Raw genomic sequence first — 21,273 nt, forward strand, 5'->3', positions numbered from 1 at the left:
GCCTCATGCACGCACAGACCACACGGGGGCGCCCCCGGCTCGTTTTACGCGAATGGCACCTCGGACTCAGGTTCGGTTACTAATCACCACTGGGGGACAGGAGGCGGGTTTCTCCCTCTAATGGACAGTATCGCTCCGCCCAATCTAATTCATCTTTTCCTTGGCCCCGCCCACCCCAGGCCTTAGAGAACCTGAGGGTGGGCGTGATGGAACCGCTGCCAACTGAACTCCGGCGGAGTGCTGTTGAGGCCGAACCAGCGCGCCTGGCGGTCTGTGAGTGGGCGGCGGGTGGCTAGGGGCGGGGCCTCCGCGATGACAGGCAGGCGGACAGCCCCGCCCCTCTCGCCCAGAGCGGCCGCGCCAGCGCTGGGGACAGCAGAAGTGAGTACGTGAGCGGCGCAGCAAGAACCCAGCTCGGACCCCGGACGGCGCGCGCACCCGGAGTCTCAGATCCGAGTCGGGCCCGCAGGAGACCGCTGGATTACTGTGCACACCGAACTACCACCACTTGCTCTCTCTCGCCCCGGCCCGCCTCCCCGAGTTCTCTGGCTCCGAGATTTCCAAGCGCCCGGGATCCTCCTGGACCGGTCCGTCCAGATTCCCCCGGGACCGACCTGCCCGCATCCCCCAGGATCGCCCGGCTCAGGGAGCCGCCTGGGTCCCGGAGCCGCCTGCCTGGATTGCACCCTCTCCTTGCCTGGATCTCCTGGGACCGTGCGCGAGCCTTCTCTGAAGCCCACCGAACGGATCCTCCTGCGGGTGCCCGCAGCCCCGCCGGCGCGGCCCGGCGCGGCCCGGCTCGGCTCCCGGAGCCAGCCCTGGCCATGGCCCGAGCCCGCCCGCCGCCGCCGCCGCCGCCGCCGGGGCTCATGCCGCTGTTCTCTTCCTTGCTGCTGCTGCCCCTGCTGCTGCCCGCCGGCTGCCGGGCGCTGGAAGGTGAGAGGCGTCGCGGGAGTGGTCCAAGGGTTAAGGTGTCCGGGGTCGCCCGAGCGGGGGCCGGGGAAGAGTCCGCGGTGTCGGTCCGATGCGGTCCAGGCGCACTTCGGAGGAGGCTCGGCCACCCGCACCCTCTCCAGGGGCTGGAGCTGGGCTGGCGGGGACGGCTTGGATGCTGCCTCGTAGGCTCCAGCTGCCGGCCGTCTGACGGTTGTGGGATCGCAGGCAGCTCGACCTGGGTGAGCGTCCCTGAAAAGTCATGGCCCGGCGGTGAGCTTCTGTAGGAGTGCCGGGCACTTAGGACAGAGGAACGGGGCCCTCCGCACCTCCTGGATGCAGGGAAGTGTGGGCGACCCCCACCAGGCAAGGCCGGGGCTCTGAGGCTGCTGCTGGGCTCCCCAGGTTGAGGGGCCGCGTTGGCGAGGAACCCCTTGGAGTTAACCGAGAGAGTGTGAGTGCGTGCACTCCGCTTTGTCAGGGGATGCCTGCGGGGATGGAGAGGCGGGGGCCTGTTATTGTTGACGGTTTACCGAGGGCCAACTACCCACAAGGTGCTGTGTGCACTGCCGTTGCACACTGCTCTGGCGCTCCCCCTCTGCCTTCTTGCAGGACCCCCACCCCCAGTGCTGGGGTCTCCACCGAACTCCTGAGATTGTGGGGTTTGTCTCAGGTAGAGCCGGAGCTGGTGCCTTACCCATTACCCAGTGGAAAAGGCCAGGCTTCTCCGTGGGTTGTGTGAAACCTGCGGAGAGGGCTGCTGCGGGGGTTGCTCCAACTTCCATAGGATTGTGCCTGGATGGACAGCCTAAGTGGTTTTGGCCCCCGTGGGAGAGCTCACATACATCCACTTGACACAAGCCTGCGGGGACAGAGGCGCTGACACCGGGCAAACAATAGACAGACAGACAGATACACACAGTTTTCTAAAATTTTTGGAGCCATTAAATGAGGGAAGAAAAACCTTCCTAAATGTGAAGGGAAGGACACCACAGACTGGGGGAAACTGGGATGACAGGAAGTACTTCTATTTGGTATCTTTAACCAATCTAGTCACTTTTTTAGTTTAAGAACAAAAACATGAATTCTGTGTGACTTGGTTTGTTCGCATGTTCACAGTCGGTAAACCTGAAGGTTGGAAAGAAAAAAGAACAGAGTTAGGAGAGAAAGGCATCTTCTGATTTTCTCCAGGAGAAAAAAAAACATTCTTCTGAATCCCCATCGTCTTTTATCTCTGAGCCCATTGGTGCTGACAGACTGATTCACACGGGTGGACACATGCAAATCCAGACAGACACACCGAGGTCGCACCCACACTTGGCGCACACTCACCCACATGTGTGTGATAGGATCACAGCCGTGAGAAACCAGTGTGGAGCTTTGTTGTTGATCGCCTCAAGGGTGTGAGCCTGCTGGAGTTCTCAGGTCGGTTGTCTTAGCCCAGGAGAGGCGACAGCGGCACACGCGCTTACGGGGCTGTGTGTGCCAGGCCCCAAAGCCCTTGTTGTGGGGTGCGGTGGGTGCTGATGCTGAGAGTGGGGCAAAGGGGGGTGGTTTGTGTCAGATGAGCAAGAGCTACCTGGAAAGGCTCACCCCCTTCCTTCCTTTTTCCCTCCCTGTGTCCCTTCTTCCTCTTTCTCTTCCTTTTTTTCTCCTTTTCACTCCTCATAATCTGCTGGTCCCTTTAGACCCTAGCGGGCAGGCCCTAGCTGGGAGCTGGCATCCGGGTTTCCAGGCCCAGGACGGACGTGAGGGGCAGACCAGGAGGCAGAAGCCTGGTGAGCTGTAGCAGCCCAGGAAAGAGAGGGCAGTGGGGCCGTGGCCCCTACTCTGCCCCCTCCTCCCTCAGCTGTGGGGTCTGGGGCTCTTCCCTGGCTGCGTGGGTGGTAGCTGGGAGGCCAGGCCAGTGTGGGGTGCTCCTAAGAAGGTAGCAGTGCCTCCCAAGTGTGGCTTTCATTAATTCCTTCACATTTGCCATATATCAGAACTTAGGGTCTTCAGTTAGTGTGAGAATGAAAGAGAGAAGAGAGATGATGCCTCAGGCGCTGACCCTAGCCCGGTGGTTCCCCTACCCACTCTTCTGCTCTCCCTCACTGTCACAGGGGATAGTAGTGGAACCCACCTCCTGGGGGTTGTTATGAAGATTGAATCCTTAATGTGTGTCAAGTGCTTAGCACATAGCTATTGTTATTCAAGGATTAACTGTTGTTATTATTATTACCCTAGGGTCTGCTCCTTGGGGAGCACCAGAAAGTGAAACTGGTGTGTACACTTGCCCTGCAGGAGGGAGCTTGGAGGAAGCAATGATGGGGGGAGGAGAAGTTGGTCTGAGGAAGTTGCTATCCCCTCTCCCCCAACCTCCATTCCTCTCCAGCTTTGGGAGGGAAAGGATGGGGTAGGAAGAGACGTGACCTTGACTCCTGCCTGTACCCCATCCTTATTCAGGAAATTGAATGGGGGATGGGTAGATTTGGGGGTCCTGGGCTAGGCCAGAGGGCAGGGCTGGGTGGGACACCCAGCACTGAAGATCTCTTCAGCACCCCCAAGTTTATGGGTGGAGGCTCTCACCCCTTTACTCCAGCCTTGCCTTTGGTTTTGCTAGTATTTGGTTTGCCCTTGGCCTCTGGGGTCGTTATATTTAGGCCAGGTTCTTGTGCTGTGTGTGCTCTCCCTCATGGTCTCATTGGTTAGATGCCACCTAGCACCTAGTTGCTCTTCCATCTTCACACATGGGGTTCACCAAGATTCTGCCTCCAAGTAGTTCAGTTTTCCATGAGGATAGAGCCAGGGTCCTTGCTTGTCCTCCTTGGTTAAAGAAACACCTTTCCTTGCCCTCCGATTGATTCCCCCGCCCCCAACATGCACACAAATTGCCCTTGAATTTACCCTCAGTCACGGGGAAACAGGGCCACATGGTTGCTCACTCTTCTTTCGGATAATACTCCCCAGTCCCCCAAGCCAAGAGGATTCTCCCCTTGGGGAACATGAACCAGGAAGTGGAGTCCAGTAGGTGAGCGGACTAGGAACGGGGCGTGGGATGAAGAAGGATATCCAGACCACAGGGTCCTTATACCGCAGATAGGATGGGGAGGTCCCTGCTGGGAAGAGACCCTTTGGAGAAAAGAAAAACAGTTACCAGATATAAGAGATGGGGGCTGGACGGCCTTCTCCTGCACAAGCCCTGTCGCTGCAGTGGAAGACTCTCCCTGGGAAGAGGGGCGTGTGTGAGTCCACCTCTTTCTCAGCGGCAGTGACCACTGAGGAGGTGGCAGCTGAAAAGTGACAGTTGGCTGGGGTTTCTGTGGCTTTCCCATGTGTTTGAGTGGCCTCTGGTGCCCCTCACCCGTCTATCATGAGCTGGCACCTCAGAGCTGTGACGAGGGACAGTGGCAGGTACTCGAGGGAACCAGCTTACCCGTCACCATCTTCCCTTTAACCAGAACTGCCGCCGCCGCCGCCACTGTGGCCTCAGCGGCAGCGAGCTAACCCAAAGCTGCCATGGGCAAGGCCTCTGCCACCCGGCCTTCCACTAATTAAACAGCATGAAGAGGCTGAATCACCAGGCCTGCATAGTTTGAAAATTGTAGCCCTGCCTGTTGTGCTGAGTCAAACTGGTTTGTCGGGATTGGGCAGCTGGGGGTGGTGGGGAGGGAGACTGGGTACAGCTGGGCACCTGATGGGGTGGGAGAGGCCCCCTGCCTGGAGGGCTGGCCCTGGCACCCAGTCTCCTGTTGCCTCTCTGCCCTCAGACTTCTGGTCAGACTGGCTGTGGCCAGGATCCCAGGGAAGCCTTTAAAGGCGAGCTGTGCATCACCCTTCTGGCTGGCGGCAGGGCCACGACTAGGGTGGGGGCCATTAGTCCTCTTAGTGTTAGTTGCTTTAGTCATGTCCGACTCTTTGTGACCCCGTGGGCTGTAGCCCACCAGGCTCCTCTGTCCATGGAATTTTCCAGGCAAGAATACTGGAGTGGGTACCAATTCCCTTCTCCAGGGGATCTTCCCGACCCAAGGATTGAACCCTGGTCTGTCTCCTGCGTTGCAGAGTGGGGGCCATGGATGAGCACTGAGGCATTTGGGCTCCTGCCCCTTGCTTCCTCCTGCCTTCTCCTCCCTCTCAGGTTTATTTAATTATAAATCCCCGTGATCTGAGGGGAAGAATGAAAAACAAAATGTGTTCCCTGTTCTGAGATGCTCCCCTCCCCTCCGTCCCAGACCTGAGGGCCTTTGGGCCGTGGCAGGGGGAGGGAGAGGAGGTCCCCCAGGTCCTGTGGCAGAGTCTGCTTCAGATCCCTTCCTCCTCAGGCTGACCACCCTAGGTGTGCAGGTTGGTACACACATGTGCACACGCTGAGACGCAGGGGAGGGGCAGGAGGGGAGAAGACAGGACAGATCGCTCAGGTTGGTTAGCTGAGGTAGGGATCCCAGGCGGAAGAGGGGGACCATCTCTGGAGGAGTCTTCCCCTCTCTTTGCAGGCAGGGTCCCAGGGTGTGCCTTCTTGCTCAGACCCTGTGCCTCTGTCCTCCTGCCCCTGCACAGTCTGTTGGCCCAGTCCAGGAGCGTGACCTTTCCTGCCACCTCACAGTCCGCGCGTGATCTGGAGTTTGGGCTGGTTGTTTCTTGCTCCTGTTCTCTAGATTTTTTTTATCCTCTGGGTCTCACCAGCACACCTGCTCACAGGGTGGGGTGCTTTGTGTGACTTGGGGCTTGGGGATGCTGTGGGATCTAGTAGCTCTATAAAGTCATGTGCCCCTGGCCCTTCACTAGGGCAGGTGCCAGGCTCCCACCCCGCACCAGTATGGCCCAGTGAGGCCCTCAGACACATGCTGGTTGCCCATGATGTTCTCCTCCTGGGCCCCCAACTTATGCGTGGAAGTGTTGCCCAAAGCTCCTGAGGCTACCTGCCTTCATCCTGGCACCTCCACCCTACCACAGCCCCAGAGCTGGGGATGGTACCATTGTGCTAGCAGGGAAGTGGCCTGCTGCTTGGACAAGGGCTATACCTGGGGAGGCTGCACCTTGCCACACCCAGAAGCATCTTCATGCCCCTGCCCCACCCCTAGCCTCGTGACCTGTGACAGCTCCTGCCTGGGCCAGGACCACAGGAAGCTGGTCTGAGGCTTGTTCCTTCCCTGTGCCTCTGGTCAAGGCTGTCCCAGTCTCTCTGCTTTCTCAGCAGAAGAGTGCCCTCTCCCAACTCTTCTCCATTTCGCTTGAAAACTCACCTCACAGAAAGAACGGGCTTGCAGAATGTGTGTGTGTGTGTGGCATGTGCATCGAGAATGCAACTCCGAGGCTTTATGCCACCTCTAGATATTGATATGTATACTATGTCCGCATGCTCCTGTGGAATGTTTCAGTGCAAGTGGGCATCTGTGCGTGTGCAGCTGATGCTAGTTGTGTATGACTGTGTAAGAGCATGTCATGGCGTCTGTACAGGCAAACTGGTGTTTGTGTTTGCACTTGACTACACTTAAGACTGTGACGTGTGGTTGGCAATAGCGTGCGGCTGAGTGTGTAGGGAGAATGCACTGTTGGCTGCACGCGCCCTCACGGATGCATATGTCTCAGGAAATCCGCACATATGAAGGCTGTGAGAGTGAGTCTTTGCCTAAGGCATGCCGAATCTGTGTATAGGAAAGATTCATTGTATATGGATGTCTCAGGAAGACTGATCTGTTTGGACCAGATGCATCCGTGTGTCTCTGAAAGGCAGACTGTGTGTGAAAGCGTGTGTGTGTGTGCAGGTGGCTGTGGCTTTGTGTGTTTTTGTCCACCATATGTGGGACTTGTCGCTCTTTAGCCCCAGTGGTGGGAAGGAGCCCAGCCACTGAGAACTTGGTGAAGTGTGTGCCTCTGTGTGCGCAGGCGAGAGCCACACAGCTGCTGCCACGTGGCCATTCCCGTTGGCCTCGTGAAGCCTGAAAGAGGTGCTGCTTTCCTTCTGAGCATTGAAGCTCCAGTCCAAGAGAGTTCCAGAAAGGCCCGGTGGCCACTTCCTCTGCTTTCTTGCAGGGGGCGGGGCGGGGGTGGTGGTAGGGTTCCCTGCCCAACAGAACCTGTATCTGCAAGTGTCCACCGCCCTCTGGTTTCCCTCCAGCAGCCACATGGTGGGACGGAAGGGGGTGGGCGTGAGGTGGGCAGCTGGGGAGTTGGAGACTGCTCCTTCATTCCTCTTTTGTCCTTCTCCCCTGTACCTGTATCCTTTACCCCAGCAAGTGTGTACTTACACACACACACACACCCCACACATAGGAAAGGTGGGCTCTGGAGGGGTGGGTCTCTCCCCCTCAACACCGCAGACAGATTCACCACCCCGCCAGCACGTTCTTCCTGAGGCTGGGACGCCGGCTCCTCAGGGTCTCACTCGGCAGAAGGGAGTAGGCCCTTCCCCTCCCCCAGAGAGCAAGCCCCTCCCCACCAGGGTGACCGAGCCCTTCCTCAGGCACACATGACTCGAAATCTAAGTCCTCTCCTCATTAATGGGAAAAATGTGCCGAGATTGAGCGATGGCCAAGGCTGAGCGATGGCCAAGGGCCGATCCCCCCCGCCCCCTCCCTCTCTCGCTCCCCAGAAATTAAACAGAAATGAAGAGCCTCCCCTCCTGCCCGCCTCCCCAGCGCCCCCTCCCTCCCGCCTCTCAGAGCCAGCGCCGGGCTTGTTTTAAACTGTGGAGGAATCTGGCTTGGAGGGGGGAGGGGGCTGAATATTTGGGTTTAAACAGTTCCAGATGGGTTTGGCACAGGCTGAGCAGAAGGAAGTGAGGGAGAGGGAGGAGGCAGGCAGCGCGAGGGAACGGTGGGAGCCCTGGCCGGCTCGGTGGCGGGCGGCGGGCAGCGGGCAGCGGGCAGACCAGCAGGCGGACTGGCTGGGGGGAGGGGGTACACTTGGCTCGCGGCTCCCAGGGACGGCAGCACTGCGGGCTGCTGGCTGGGGAAGAGGCTGCTTGGCAACTCCCTCTCCGTGTCTGTCTCCTTGGGCCTCCTTGTCTCTCCATCTCGCTGTCTTTTGTAGTCCGCCGCCGGCCATCCTGGCTGTCTGGTCCTAGCCCGCCGCCCGGCACATCCCTCCAGCTCGGGTGCCGCCCACCATCCGCCCGCCCCGCCCCGAGCCCCGCCGGTCTCCCTCCCAGCCTGTCTCTGGGCCCCTGCTTCTGCCCACCCCCTCTTCTCTCTCCGACCCCTCCACCCCCGCGCCGAACGTCGATGTCTGTCTGTCTGTCTGCCAGAGGGGCCTGTCAGGCCACCGACGACGAAGCTGGGATGTCTCACCCCTCAGCCCAGCCCTCCAGGGACCAGCTGCTGCTGCAGGAAAGAGGAGGGAGCCTCGCTTCCCAAGTGAATGGCTGCTGCTGGCTGCCCCCTTTGCCTCACGTGAGGGCCTGGGCCCACAGCAGCCTCGTCCACCATCCCCAGCTCAGACCCAGACTGCAGGAAACTGGTGAAGACCACAAGCCGGGAGTCTGTAGGGTTTGGGTCTTTCCCTTCTCCAAGCACCTCCAGCCTGCCCCCACTGTTGATGTAGAGGCCCCCCAGGAATTCTGGGGCAATCCTGCCCCATTCCAGCTTGGAGTTGAGGGGAGAACCACTGGCTGTCTTCCAGGCTATGAGAAAAGACTCAGGAGCACTTTCCCACTCCTAGGTCTAATGTTGGGGTTACACTGTCAGAGAGGAGAGTTATTAAGCCAGAACCCAGATCCAGTTCCTAGGGGAGCAAGTTTATGTCAGAAGCATTAATAGACCCATTCTATGGCCAAGCAAAAGGAAACAGACAAAAAACCCGAAGCTTAGAATGGGATTGGTGCTACAACAAAGCCCTTGGCCCTGGATACACAGAGGCAGGCATCTAACATCGAGTTGGGGTTCAGGGTAGGCTTCTTGGAAGAGGTGACAGCTTGGTTGAGACAAAGTATACACAGGAGCTTTCCAGGCTTTCTTTGTCTCCCCTTTACAGAAGGGCATATTGCAGTCACAGTACCCTGGTTAAGAGATTGGTTGTAGAGTCTGACTTGAACTTGAGACACTTTTCACCTCAAATTCTAGCAGTTTTACCTTAGGTCCTATATATGTTGTACTTGGGCTTCCCTGGTGGCTTAGACAGTATAGAATCAGCCTGCTATGCAGGAGACCTGAGTTTGATCCCTGGGTTGGGAAGAACACCTGGAGAAGGGAATGGCTACCCACTCCAGCATTCTTGCTTGGAGAATCCCATGGACAGAGGAGCCAGGTGGGCTACAGTCTGTGGGATAGCAGAGTCAGGCACAACTGAGCGACTAACACTTTCACTTTTTTCACATACTGTATCCAGGCATCAGTTTTCTCATCTGTAAAAGGGATACACCAACAGTACTTTTATCCAAGGATTGCAGGAACAACTGAACTAGCCGTAGAAGAGCTGGCCTGGGTCTTGGTGGTCCTCACCCCATTCTCAAAGAGCATTCCTGTCCTGTCCACCAGAGGTGGTTGTGTAGGAGGCTGTGTGGGTGTGGGCTCTGGCCTGCGACTGTTCTCCCATTCCCCTGGGCATGTGTGGGGCTGCGCCTTTGTGATGGGAATGGAGTCAGGGGAGGCCTGAGCAACAGGGTCTGGAGCACACGGCCCTTTGTTCCAGGATAAAGGCCCTGCCAGCCCCTTTGTGTGGAGATTAGCAGAGATTGTAGGTGTGTGAACCGGCCCTGGCTCCTGCCTCATTAATCCAGACCTGGGGTCAGCAACTAACACCCACTCCCAGCTGGCCCAACAAGACATCTTTGAGGCTGTGACATCTCTGGGAGTGGTGTGAGGTGTACCTGGTGGGAATTGATGTCTGGCATCCTGGACTTTCCTGGGCAACCTCCTCTTTCTCCTTATCCTAAGCTTGGCCCCTGACCTTTTTTTCTCTTGTTGCTCCCGCAGAGACCCTCATGGATACAAAATGGGTGACATCTGAGTTGGCATGGACCTCTCATCCAGAAAGTGGGGTAAGACCTCTCCATTTCTTCCGAGTGTTGGTTGCCAATTAGCCCCTTTGCCTCAGCAGGGCTGCCTCTGTCCCCTACTTGCCAGCTTCCCCACCTATGGCATCCGCATCGTCTGCACCTGTCACCTTCCTACTTGCCTGCTGGTCCATCTCTGAAAATGTTTTCTCTCTGACCCTTCAGCCTGCGTCTGTCCCTCCTCCCATATACACACCATCTTTGTGCCATTCTCCCTCTGCCCACCCCTCAGCCTGTCTTCAGCCTATTCCCATCCCTTTCTACCTGACAGCCCTTTGCATGTCTGTCATCTCCCTCCTTCCTGGGTCCTTGGGAAGAGCACTGGCTTGGGAACAAGGAAGCTTTGGTTCCAGATCTCTGACTTACTGTGACTTTGAGCAAGACAGTTTACCTTTCTGGGCCTCCATTTCTTGAATGTTACATTCCTATAGTCCTTGACATCTCTAAAGTGTTCTAACTGATCTCCCTTGATGGCCTTCACAACTGTACTAAGTTCTGGAACACTGGGTTTGGGTGACATTACAGACCCTCGAGTCACCAGACCTGATTCTGTGACCTTGGGCAAGTCCCTGCCTTTGTGAGTCTTGGCTTCCTCTTCTTTGGAGTGGGAGCAACAGATGTATCTTCTTAAGGAACTGTGAAGGTTGAATGTGATGGTAATAGTGGTAATCAGTGTTTATTGAATGCTTGCTCTATCTTTATCAGGCATTGGTGCAAACCTATTACATTTATTAGACTTATTTAATTCCTCGCAGCCTCATTTACTTTCCATCAGTCCCATTTTATAGACAATGAAACTGAAGCATAAACATAATAAGTAATATAGCTGATACTTACATAGTACATATCAGGTGCCCCATTCTAAGTGCTTTATTCAGTTAAAGTCATTTATTCCTTAGATATCTTTATTCTTACCATGTTCCAGATGGGGAAATGGAGGCCAGGGAGGTTAAGTGACTTACCTATAGTCACACAGCAAACAGAGAACTGAGATTGGAACCCACTAGTCTATATGCTCAACCACTGCACCATGGAAGCGTCTCTGTGAAGTAAATATAACAGATCTGGGCTTGTGATAAGCACCCGGAAAATGCTGGTCTCACTGTTTGTCTTTTTCACCTGCACAGTGGGAAGAGGTGAGTGGCTATGACGAAGCCATGAACCCCATCCGCACATACCAGGTTTGTAACGTGCGGGAGTCCAGCCAGAACAACTGGCTTCGCACAGGGTTCATCTGGCGGCGAGATGTGCAGCGGGTCTACGTGGAGCTCAAGTTCACTGTGCGGGACTGCAATAGCATTCCCAACATCCCTGGCTCCTGCAAGGAGACCTTCAACCTCTTCTACTATGAGGCTGACAGTGACGTGGCCTCAGCCTCCTCCCCCTTCTGGATGGAAAACCCCTACGTGAAGGTGGACACCATTGCACCCGATGAGAGCTTCTCCCGGCTTGATGCCGGCCGTGTCAACACCAAGGTGCGCAGCTTTGGGCCGCTCTCCAAGGCCGGCTTCTACTTGGCCTTCCAGGACCAGGGTGCCTGCATGTCGCTCATCTCCGTGCGCGCATTCTACAAAAAGTGTGCATCCACCACCGCAGGCTTTGCGCTCTTCCCTGAGACCCTCACTGGGGCTGAGCCCACCTCACTGGTCATTGCCCCTGGCACCTGCATCGCCAATGCCGTGGAGGTGTCCGTGCCCCTCAAGCTCTACTGCAACGGTGACGGGGAGTGGATGGTGCCTGTGGGCGCCTGTACCTGTGCCACCGGCCATGAGCCAGCCGCCAAGGAGTCCCAGTGCCGCCGTGAGTGAGGACTGGCCTGGGGGAGGGGAGGAAAGACAGGCCTGGGCCACTGCCGCCCACTGCCCCCTACCTACTGCTTCCTACATGCCAGATCTGGGGCAAAGGGAGGAAAGGGAAGAGGGGTATCAGGTGCCAAAAATGTTGTACAAGAAGGGAGATGAGAGAAAATGAGGAGAGACACCAGGATCATAAGAGAAATAATGAGACTAAAGAGAGAGGAAGGAAACCATGGAGAATCCTTGACAAAGAGGTGTCTGGAGGACGTGCTCAGAGCCTCGTGAGGCCGGCAGAGATGCCCGCTTGTCCAGGCCCAAGTGTATGTGTCACCCGGAAATATTAGGTGGGCCTTGGAGCTCCAGGCACCTCACGCTTGGCACTTTAACCTGGGGGTCTTGTCTGCATCTTAAGAGGCTACATTTATAGTACAGAGATCAGAGGCCCAGTCTCTGAAATCCTGAGTTCTGACTCTGCCACTTACCACCTGCAAGACCTTGGGCAAGTCACTGAACTCTTGAACCCTGGTTTCCTTATTATGTGCAAAATGGGGACATTAGTGTTGATTCCTTCATGGAGCTGTGATGGGGCTGAACTGAGTCATTGCATGGGCGCCCTTGGAACAGTACCCAGCACACGGGGAAGCAGAGCACCATGGAAGTGTTTGCTGTGACCTTCAGGAGTCCTGGGATGCAGGGGACAGGGATTGTTTTGTCCTTGATTAATACACAAGAGCAGGCTTCCCAGGTGGTGCAGTAGTAAAGAATCCATCTGCCAATGCAGAAGATGTGGGTTCGATCCCTGGGTTGGCAAGATCCCCTGGAAATGGCAACTCACTCCAGTATTCTTGCTGGGGAAATCCCATGGACAGAGGAGCCTGGTGGGCTACAGTCCATGGGGTCGCAAAGAGTCAGATACGATTGAGCGACTGAGTACACGCACACGCAGGCATACAACAAGGAGGTTGGGGGCCTGTTTCTGGTGGCTTGCCAAGACTCATAAGACCTCACAGTGTACTAGACTTTCCAGCTATAACCCCCGTTCACAAGAGGTTCTCTCATCTGAGCCTCACCACAATCTTGTATGGTAGATTCCAGTTACCTCTTCTGTTTAGCCAATAAGGAGGCTCAGAGCAGTTCTGCTCTCCAGGCCTCATGGTGAGGAATGTGGGCACCGAGACCACAGCCTCATTCAGCTGCAGTTCCATGCGTGTCAAGGTGCTGAGGGCCTTATCTGCCATCCTGGCTATTGCAGCCTGAAGCGCCAAAGGGTGGGAGCCGGCTCTTAGCACAGCCCTCGGTGTGGGGGGCTGGTGGCCCAACCTGGCTGTGAGGCCTCATGTCTGTGCTGTCATGGGAAGGTGAACAGTGCCTTGCCCGGCGCCTCTCCACTTCACTATGGGAACCTGCCCCCAGACTTCCTTCTCCTAAGTGGAGAAAGGGGTGGGGGGTGATGAGCCTGACAGCCTGAAGAGGGGCTAACACTCTGCAGGTCCCTGGCAGGAAATGCATGCTGGTTCCCATGGCAACCAGGCTGGCCTGGCCCCTGCCCCCTCTCCCACTGGCTCAAAAGAGCTTGGATGGAATATCACCTTAGTCAGGGGAGATTAAACCCCAGAGAAGGCATAGCCCCAACTCCGGGCATCCCACACTCAGGATAACCTTCTAGAAAGCAGTTGTGTATGGACAGGGTGACCATATGTGTTAGTGTGTCCAGGGCAGCCCTGGTTTACGCCCATCAAGCTATTGTGATTATTACTTGTGACCCCTTTCACTCTCAAAACAGTCCAGTTTGAGTAATAAATCATATGGCCATCATAGATATAGGGGATCTCCAGAAACCCAAGTCCAGATAGAGGATCTGACCAGGTGTTCAGACACCGAGCTCTGGGCTCCCTCTTGGGATTGGGGTTCCCCTTGTGGACACTTTGAGGCCTCTGAACTCCAGGTGACCTCATCCTTCCTGCCTGCTTTCTTTCTCTCCTATTCTCACCCCTTCTCAGCCCCCACCCCTGCCCTAGGGCAGAAAGGAGCTGCTGCCCTGTTCCTGGTGGGCGGGGAGAGAGGTGGGCTGTGAAACTCAGAATCCCCACTGCTGGTTGTTCTGGGGTGTTCTTGAGGGTCTTCAGGAGTAATTGTCCTTGAGTTCAGGGAGGGGTGGGGGCATCCCAGTAGAGTAGAGGGTGCTGCCAGCCTGCTAGCGGTCTCTTCCCATCCCCCTCCTCTTCCTCCTCCTCCCTCTCTCTTCCCTGCCTCGACAAGTCCAGGCTGTCCAGGTGATGGAGCTGACGTCTTCTTCCATGAGGCCCCAGGGGTGGGGGCGGGGGAGGGGCAGGGAGGAATCCGCTGACGTGGGGTTTCCATGAGGCAGAAGGACCTTTTGTAGCTGCAGCCAGAGTTAGGCAATACCAGCATGGCCCTCACAGTCTGGGAGGTGAAGGGGCCAAGACCTGTGCTGGGGAAGGGCCAGATTCCCATGGAGGTATGGAGGGTTGTATCTGCAGGGAAGAGAGCTGAGATGTCCATCCTCTTCTCCCCCACAGCCTGTCCCCCCGGGAGCTACAAGGCGAAGCAGGGAGAAGGGCCCTGCCTCCCCTGTCCACCCAATAGCCGCACCACTTCACCAGCCGCTGGCATCTGCACCTGCCATAACAACTTCTACCGCGCAGACTCCGACTCCGCAGACAGTGCCTGTACCAGTGAGTGATGGCGCTTCCTCATGTTCTCCACTCCAGGCCTTCCCTCTGCAGGCCAGGCTGGGGATGCCTAAACAGTCTCTATGAATACCTCCACTTTCCAAATGGGGACACTGAGGCTCAGGGTGGGGGTTAGATGTTGTGCCCAACACGGCGCAGGTAGGAAGTGACCAGCCCCTGAGCCAGAATCCAGGTGAACTGAAAGGCTTAGCCCTCCACCAATACTTAATAAGCATCTGCTAGCTCCTAGCTGGGTATCAGGAACTGTCTAGGACCCTCCAGTTCACTGCTGCTTCTTCTGTCTAGGACTGCTATTCTTTTGGTTCAGCTCTAACCAGAGAGGAGGCCTCACATCCCTGGGGCAGCCTGTTATTCTGCTTTCTCCCTGCTCTGGCCTTTGGTGCCAGGCATTGCCAGGCACCAGGAATAATGCAGTCAACTGTCCTAGGAACTTGCAACCTGGTGGGAGAAACATATGTAGAAACAGATAACAACTGTATAATGTGCTAAATGCAAGCCCCGAGGGATGCCCAGGAATGGTTACAGGAGTACAGAGGATGGGGAGAGGATGAATCAAGGAAGGTTTCCAAGAGGAGGTGACCTCTCAAGTTGAACCTTAAAGGCCAAATAGGTGTGCCCAGTGAAGAGGCATAGGAAAGGTATTCTGCATATGAAAGCAGAGGCAAAAGCAGAGATAGGAAGCAGCTTGGAGAAGGCAGGCGCTCTGGGCAGAGGGTGGTCCCGGGACCTCAGCTCACCGCTGTCCCCCTCATCTTCCCCACAGCGGTGCCATCTCCGCCCCGGGGTGTGATCTCTAATGTGAACGAGACCTCGCTGATCCTTGAGTGGAGTGAGCCCCGGGACCTGGGTGGCCGGGACGACCTCCTCTACAATGTCATCTGCAAGAAGTGCCACGGGGGCCCCGGGACCATGACCTGCTCACGCTGTGATGACAACGTGGAGTTTGTGCCTCGGCAGCTGGGCCTGACTGAGCGCCGGGTGCACATCAGCCACCTGCTGGCCCACACACGCTACACCTTCGAGGTGCAGGCGGTCAACGGCGTCTCGGGCAAGAGCCCTCTGCCCCCCCGCTATGCGGCTGTGAATATCACCACCAACCAGGCTGGTGAGGAGGGCATATGGGAGGGTAGGGCCTGGGTCGTCTTCCCCCACCCAGAGCAGAGTTGTCTGGGGCCTGCCCATGGACCACCGGGGGGCCCCTGGGAACTGGGTCCTTGGGAAGGATGCCAGAGCCCGAGAAGCCCGTGCTGAAGCCCACCCCTTCCCTAGCCCCCTCCGAAGTGCCGACACTACGCCTACACAGCAGCTCCGGGAGCAGCCTGACCCTGTCCTGGGCACCCCCAGAGCGGCCCAACGGAGTCATCCTGGATTACGAGATGAAGTACTTTGAGAAGGTCAGAGCCTCACAGGGCAGGAGGAAGCCCTGGGGCAAGAAGATCACCCCAGATAATGTCGGGGTCCCCTGGGAGCGAAGCTTTGGGTACTGAGGAGGGTGGGCAGGGGCCGAGGGACGTTAGGACCCACTGAGACTCAGTGTCCTCCTGGTGTTGCAGAGTGAGGGCATCGCCTCCACTGTGACCAGCCAGAAGAACTCCGTGCAGCTGGATGGGCTGCGGCCTGACGCCCGCTACGTGGTCCAGGTCCGTGCCCGCACGGTAGCTGGCTATGGGCAATACAGCCACCCAGCTGAGTTTGAGACCACAAGTGAGAGAGGTACATGCCCCCCCACACACCCATCCCCGCCCCGCCCATGCTTGCCACCCTTCCACTCACCTGTGCCTCCCCCTCATCTCTAGGCTCCGGTGCCCAGCAGCTCCAGGAGCAACTCCCCCTCATCGTGGGCTCAGCCACGGCTGGGCTGGTCTTCGTAGTGGCTGTGGTGGTCATTGCTGTCGTCTGCCTCAGGTACTGATAGGCCCAGGAGCCCACTGGAGCATTCCGTTAGTGCCCTTGAGCCCTCTCAGCATATAGGTGACCATCACCCACATTTCTAGGCCCAGGGTGTCATTGCCGGAGAGGCCCTTTCCAATCCAAACCCATGTCTTCATTCTGTCCCCTCCCTGTTCCCCAAATTCCCTCAGGGATCAAGTCCACTGAGCCCCTTGCCCACAGACCCAGAGGCAGCTGTAACCACTGACTATGGGACCAGGCACTGGGTCGTCCCCTGTGCACTCTGCCCCTGCTATGAGCCCAAGAGTTCCCTGAACGGAGGGAGCTTGGACTTGTCTCAGGCCTTCCCTCTCCCCTTCCCCCTAGGAAGCAGCGACACAGCTCTGATTCGGAGTATACGGAGAAGCTGCAGCAATACAGTGAGTCTGTCTCCTCATTCCCACCTCCCAAAGCTTCCTTGGTCCCTGCAGGGCTTAGGGATACCCTCTTCCCTGGCTGGGACTTCATTCCTTTAACTCCTCCCCTGGCTGCCCCGTCCTGCTTCCAATTAAGTGCCATTTCCTGAGCCCCTCCCTCACTCCTGCTAGCCCCAGAGATGAGTGAGATGTGACCCCTGTCCTCAGGGATAGTTAGTCTTGTGAGAAAGACAACATACCTACACACAGGAAACAATGAGAGAACAATTCAGTGTTAAGTCTGGGGTTCCTGCTACAGAGGGCAGTGAGAGTTCAGAAGAGAGGAAGGCTTCCTGGAGGAGGTAGCCTTGGGCTGAGCTGAGCCAGGTGAGATAAGTGGGGTTTAGAGAGGTGGAAGGGGGAGCATTCTGGGCTAGAGGAGCCTCTGGAAGGTAGTGGGTGGGGTGGAGAGAGTGCCCAACTGTGGGGGCAGTGAGAAGACTGGTTTGACAGCTGCTGGGAAACCAGGCTGGGTAGTTGCGGCCAGTCCTTGGAGGGTCGTGAAAGGCAGGCAGAGGAGTTTGGACTTGACTACGCCATAGGTAATCTGAAAGGCTCTCAAGCTGGGGAGCAATACAATGAAAGTATTGTTGTAGGAGACAGGTATGCGGGCTAGATAGGTGAGAAAAGTCCAGAGGCAGAGAGCCCAGCTGGGCGGCTATTGCAGTAGTCAGGTGTTGACGGCCTGGCAAGGTCAGGGGCAGAGGGAATGAAGGGAGGGATGGGTCTGAAACAGGCTTTGACGTTGTGAGAGATGAGGGAGAAAGAAGGAGAAGAATACTAGTTGTCTAGCCTTTATGGGGGAGAAGGCGATGGCACCCCACTCCAGTACTCTTTTGCCTGGGGAATCCCATGGATGAGGGAGCCTGGCGGGCTTCAGTCCACGGGGTCGCTAGGAGTCGGACACGACTGAGCGACTTCACTTTCACTTCTCCCTTTCATGCACTGGAGAAGGAAATGGCAACCCACTCCAGTATTCTTGCCTGGAGAATCCCAGGGACGGCGGAGCCTGGTGGGCTGCCGGCTATGGGGTCGCACAGAGTCGGACACGACTGAAGCGACTTAGCAGCAGCAGCAGCAGCAGCCTTTATGGTTGCTAGTTCTCACCAAGGGGACAGTGGTGGGTTGGGGACAGGGGAGCTCTAGCTTCATCAGAAAGGAATACAGAGCAGGCTTAGCAGGGAGATTGGGAATGTGCTCCTATGGAGGCGGGGGATAGGGAGGAAGACTGGGGCAGGATCTGGGTGGCAGAGTTTCCTCACTGTCCTCAGCCCAAGGATTTGGCTCCCTCTTATGCCCACCTTTTCTTCCTCTAGTTGCTCCTGGAATGAAGGTTTATATCGACCCCTTTACCTATGAAGACCCTAATGAGGCTGTGCGGGAGTTTGCTAAGGAGATTGATGTGTCCTGCGTCAAGATTGAGGAGGTGATTGGAGCTGGTGAGTCTGTTGGGGCACACAGTGGGGAGGAGAGGCTGACGGTTACCCCTGGGGGAGGGCGGAGGCCAGTTAGGTACAGAAATAGCTTAGTGCCTGTGCCCTGTGCTCTGCAGGGGAGTTTGGAGAAGTATGCCGGGGTCGGCTGAAACAGCCTGGCCGTCGGGAGGTGTTTGTGGCCATCAAGACCCTGAAGGTGGGTTACACGGAGAGGCAGCGACGGGACTTCCTCAGCGAGGCCTCCATCATGGGTCAGTTTGACCACCCCAACATAATCCGGCTGGAGGGCGTGGTCACCAAGAGTCGGCCAGTCATGATCCTCACCGAGTTCATGGAGAACTGCGCCCTGGACTCCTTCCTGCGGGTAAGAGCCCCCTTCCACTCCCTGAGAGAGCTAGGTTGGGTAAACCACCCGCTCCCACAAGTCAGACAGACACTATTCCAAGTATTTGCTGAGGCGGCACAGTGCAGGGAGAGAGCTGGACCTTCAGAGCCAGGAAGACCAGAGTTCTCAATCCTTACTCTGCCCCCTGCTGCCTGTGTGACCTCAGGCTTTACTTAACCTCTCTGAGTCTCAGCTGCCTTGGTTGTAAAATGAAAGTGGAAGAGCTCTTTGGGTCCTTACAGGGGTTAATTGGGTGATATATACAGATGCGGGCCACACAGGAGGGCAGCTCCTTACTCTCAGGGCACAGTGGATGTGGTCAGAGGGGTAGATGAGGCATGGTCTTGAAGGTGGGCAGGCAGGCAGGCAGGTCTTGAGCAGACCCAGGACCGGGCAGGAGGGGATGGGCTGCCTCCTGAGCTTCCTCATTATCTCCAGCTAAACGATGGACAGTTCACAGTCATCCAGCTGGTGGGCATGTTGCGGGGCATTGCTGCTGGCATGAAGTATTTGTCCGAGATGAACTACGTGCACCGCGACCTGGCTGCCCGCAACATCCTCGTCAACAGCAACCTGGTCTGCAAAGTCTCAGACTTCGGCCTCTCCCGCTTCTTGGAGGATGACCCCTCTGATCCCACCTACACCAGCTCCCTGGTACAGGAAGCAGCTGGGAGGGAGACTGGGGGTGGGGCCGACCAGGCAGGGGCTCGGGGCTGGGGACCAGCCCCGAGACATAGGGTGAAGGGCGTGTGCCCCCCTCACCAGGGCGGGAAGATCCCCATCCGCTGGACCGCCCCAGAGGCCATAGCCTATCGGAAGTTCACCTCTGCTAGTGACGTCTGGAGCTATGGCATCGTCATGTGGGAGGTCATGAGCTACGGCGAGCGACCCTACTGGGACATGAGCAACCAGGATGTGAGTCGAACCTGCCAGAGTGCTTGGGTGGGTGGGAGCTGCTGGGGAGCCTAGTGGTGGCTCACTCCAGGGTTCCCGGCTCTTGGCTCAGGTCATCAATGCTGTGGAGCAGGATTACCGGCTGCCCCCACCCATGGACTGCCCCACAGCACTGCACCAGCTCATGCTAGACTGCTGGGTGCGAGACCGGAACCTCAGGCCCAAATTCTCCCAGATCGTCAACACCTTGGACAAGCTCATTCGTAATGCTGCCAGCCTTAAGGTCATCGCCAGTGCCCAGTCTGGGTCAGTACCTCAGCCTCTGCTCCCGAGCCAGCAGCCCTACCCTGCTTCCCCTGACATCAGGACTCATCAGGTCCCCTCTTCTTTCCACAGCATGTCACAACCCCTCCTGGACCGCACAGTCCCTGACTACACGACCTTCACAACAGTTGGTGACTGGCTGGACGCCATCAAGATGGGGCGGTACAAGGAGAGCTTTGTCAGCGCGGGGTTTGCATCCTTTGACCTGGTGGCCCAGATGACTGCAGAGTGAGTGTGCCTCACATTTGGAGGGCCGGGCTGGGGGCTCTGAGCTGGGCCCGAGTGGTGGGCAGGAGGGGAGGCACTGACGCTGCCCTTGGCCCCTCTGCAGAGACCTGCTCCGGATCGGGGTCACCTTGGCGGGCCACCAGAAGAAGATCCTCAGCAGTATCCAGGACATGCGGCTGCAGATGAACCAGACGCTGCCTGTGCAGGTCTGACACCCGACTCCCACTGGGTGCGTGCCCCACCAAGGACTGTGCAGGAACTCCAACCAGCAGACTGGACTTTTGGACTTTTGGATGCCCAGCCTTAGGCTGTGGCCCAGAAGATGGAAGATTGGGAAAGGCCCAAGCTGGGACTTCTCCTCCAGGCCTGTGCTCCCTCCCCAGGAAGTGTGCCCCAAACCTCTTCATATTGAAGATGGATTAGGAGGGGGTTGACGACCCCTCCCCAGCCCCTCGGGGCCCAGGCCTTCCTGCTCGCCGGTGGGGGGATCCCCACCACCTCAGACTTGGCTGTTCGTCAGTGCTGGAGGTCCTGGCATGGTCAGGTGGGGAATAAGCCTGGGTTCCAGGGCCCAGCCCTGGCAGGGGTCTGGCCCCCCAGGTAGGCAGAGAGCAGTCCCTCCCTCAGGAACTGGAGGAGGGAACCCTGGGAATGGGGAAACATAAGCCCCCCACCGGAAGCCAGCTGGCACCTCCAGTTTGCACAGGGACTTGTTCTGGGGGCTGAGGGCCCTGCCCCACCCCCGCCCTTGGTGCTGTCATAAAAGGGCAAGCAGGGGCCAGCTGAGGAGCAGCCCCTTGCCCCCCAGAGACTGACTCTCAGAGCCAGAGGTCGGATGTGTGTGTGTGAGTGTGTGTGTGAGCGTATATGTGCATGCACTGGCCTGCACAGAGAGCATGGATGAGTGTGTAAAGGCTTGGCCCTGTGCCCTGCCGTGGGGCCAGTTGGGCCGTCAGTGGAATAAAGGCAATAAGATGATTCTCTTGCCCCTCCTCATTCCACCTCCCAAATTCATGGCCCCCTCAGACTGGCCCTTCAGAATTCCCAGGAATCATCGGGAGGCCAAATCCAGGCTTATCCAGGCTCAACTTCCCTTTTGTGTTTCAGCCTTGTTGCACCTAACTTCTTGGAAGTGAGGTGATAACACTACAGAGTGCCAGGCGCCCAGAGCGCCTTCCTTCTAAGGCCCAGGCATTCCCGTTCCAGGGGCTGTCTGGGCAGACACTCGAGTCTGGATGGTGTTTTAT

The 21,273-nt window shown here is 57.2% G+C and overlaps 1 protein-coding gene across 3 annotated transcripts; it reads left to right on the plus strand.

Moving 5' to 3' along the window:
• Positions 1-354: 354 nt before the first annotated feature.
• EPHB3 (EPH receptor B3) lies at positions 355-20,476 on the plus strand. 3 transcript variants are annotated; one of them, XM_081535273.1, is made up of 16 exons: positions 355-936; positions 9,825-9,889; positions 11,032-11,704; positions 14,241-14,396; positions 15,178-15,519; positions 15,684-15,808; positions 15,968-16,127; positions 16,211-16,319; positions 16,671-16,723; positions 18,076-18,198; positions 18,312-18,559; positions 19,019-19,234; positions 19,346-19,495; positions 19,587-19,780; positions 19,871-20,026; positions 20,130-20,476. In XM_081535273.1, the coding sequence occupies exons 1-16, from the start codon at positions 825-827 to the stop codon at positions 20,236-20,238; spliced, it is 2,991 nt and encodes a 996-aa protein (XP_081391399.1). In that variant the 5' UTR covers positions 355-824; the 3' UTR covers positions 20,239-20,476. The 3 variants fall into 3 exon arrangements, with proteins under 3 accessions (XP_081391399.1, XP_081391409.1, XP_081391417.1); XM_081535283.1 differs by having other exon boundaries at positions 15,968-16,118; XM_081535291.1 differs by lacking the exon at positions 355-936 and adding an exon at positions 9,622-9,712.
• The last annotated feature ends 797 nt before the right edge of the window (positions 20,477-21,273 follow it).

Source organism: Giraffa tippelskirchi, chromosome 2 (assembly GCF_054371585.1).
Source record: "Giraffa tippelskirchi isolate mGirTip1 chromosome 2, T2T-mGirTip1v1.2.pri, whole genome shotgun sequence".
Classification (NCBI taxonomy): Eukaryota; Metazoa; Chordata; class Mammalia; order Artiodactyla; family Giraffidae; genus Giraffa; species Giraffa tippelskirchi.

Excerpts from the sequence above, each read along its gene's own strand:
- EPHB3 (XM_081535273.1), top strand. The coding sequence starts at position 825 with ATGGCCCGAGCCCGCCCGCCGCCGCCGCCGCCGCCGCCGGGGCTCATG. Across the intron at positions 16,320-16,670 it reads ATTGCTGTCGTCTGCCTCAG|GAAGCAGCGACACAGCTCTG; the intron begins GTACTGATAGGC and ends CCTTCCCCCTAG. Across the intron at positions 18,199-18,311 it reads TGAGGAGGTGATTGGAGCTG|GGGAGTTTGGAGAAGTATGC; the intron begins GTGAGTCTGTTG and ends TGTGCTCTGCAG.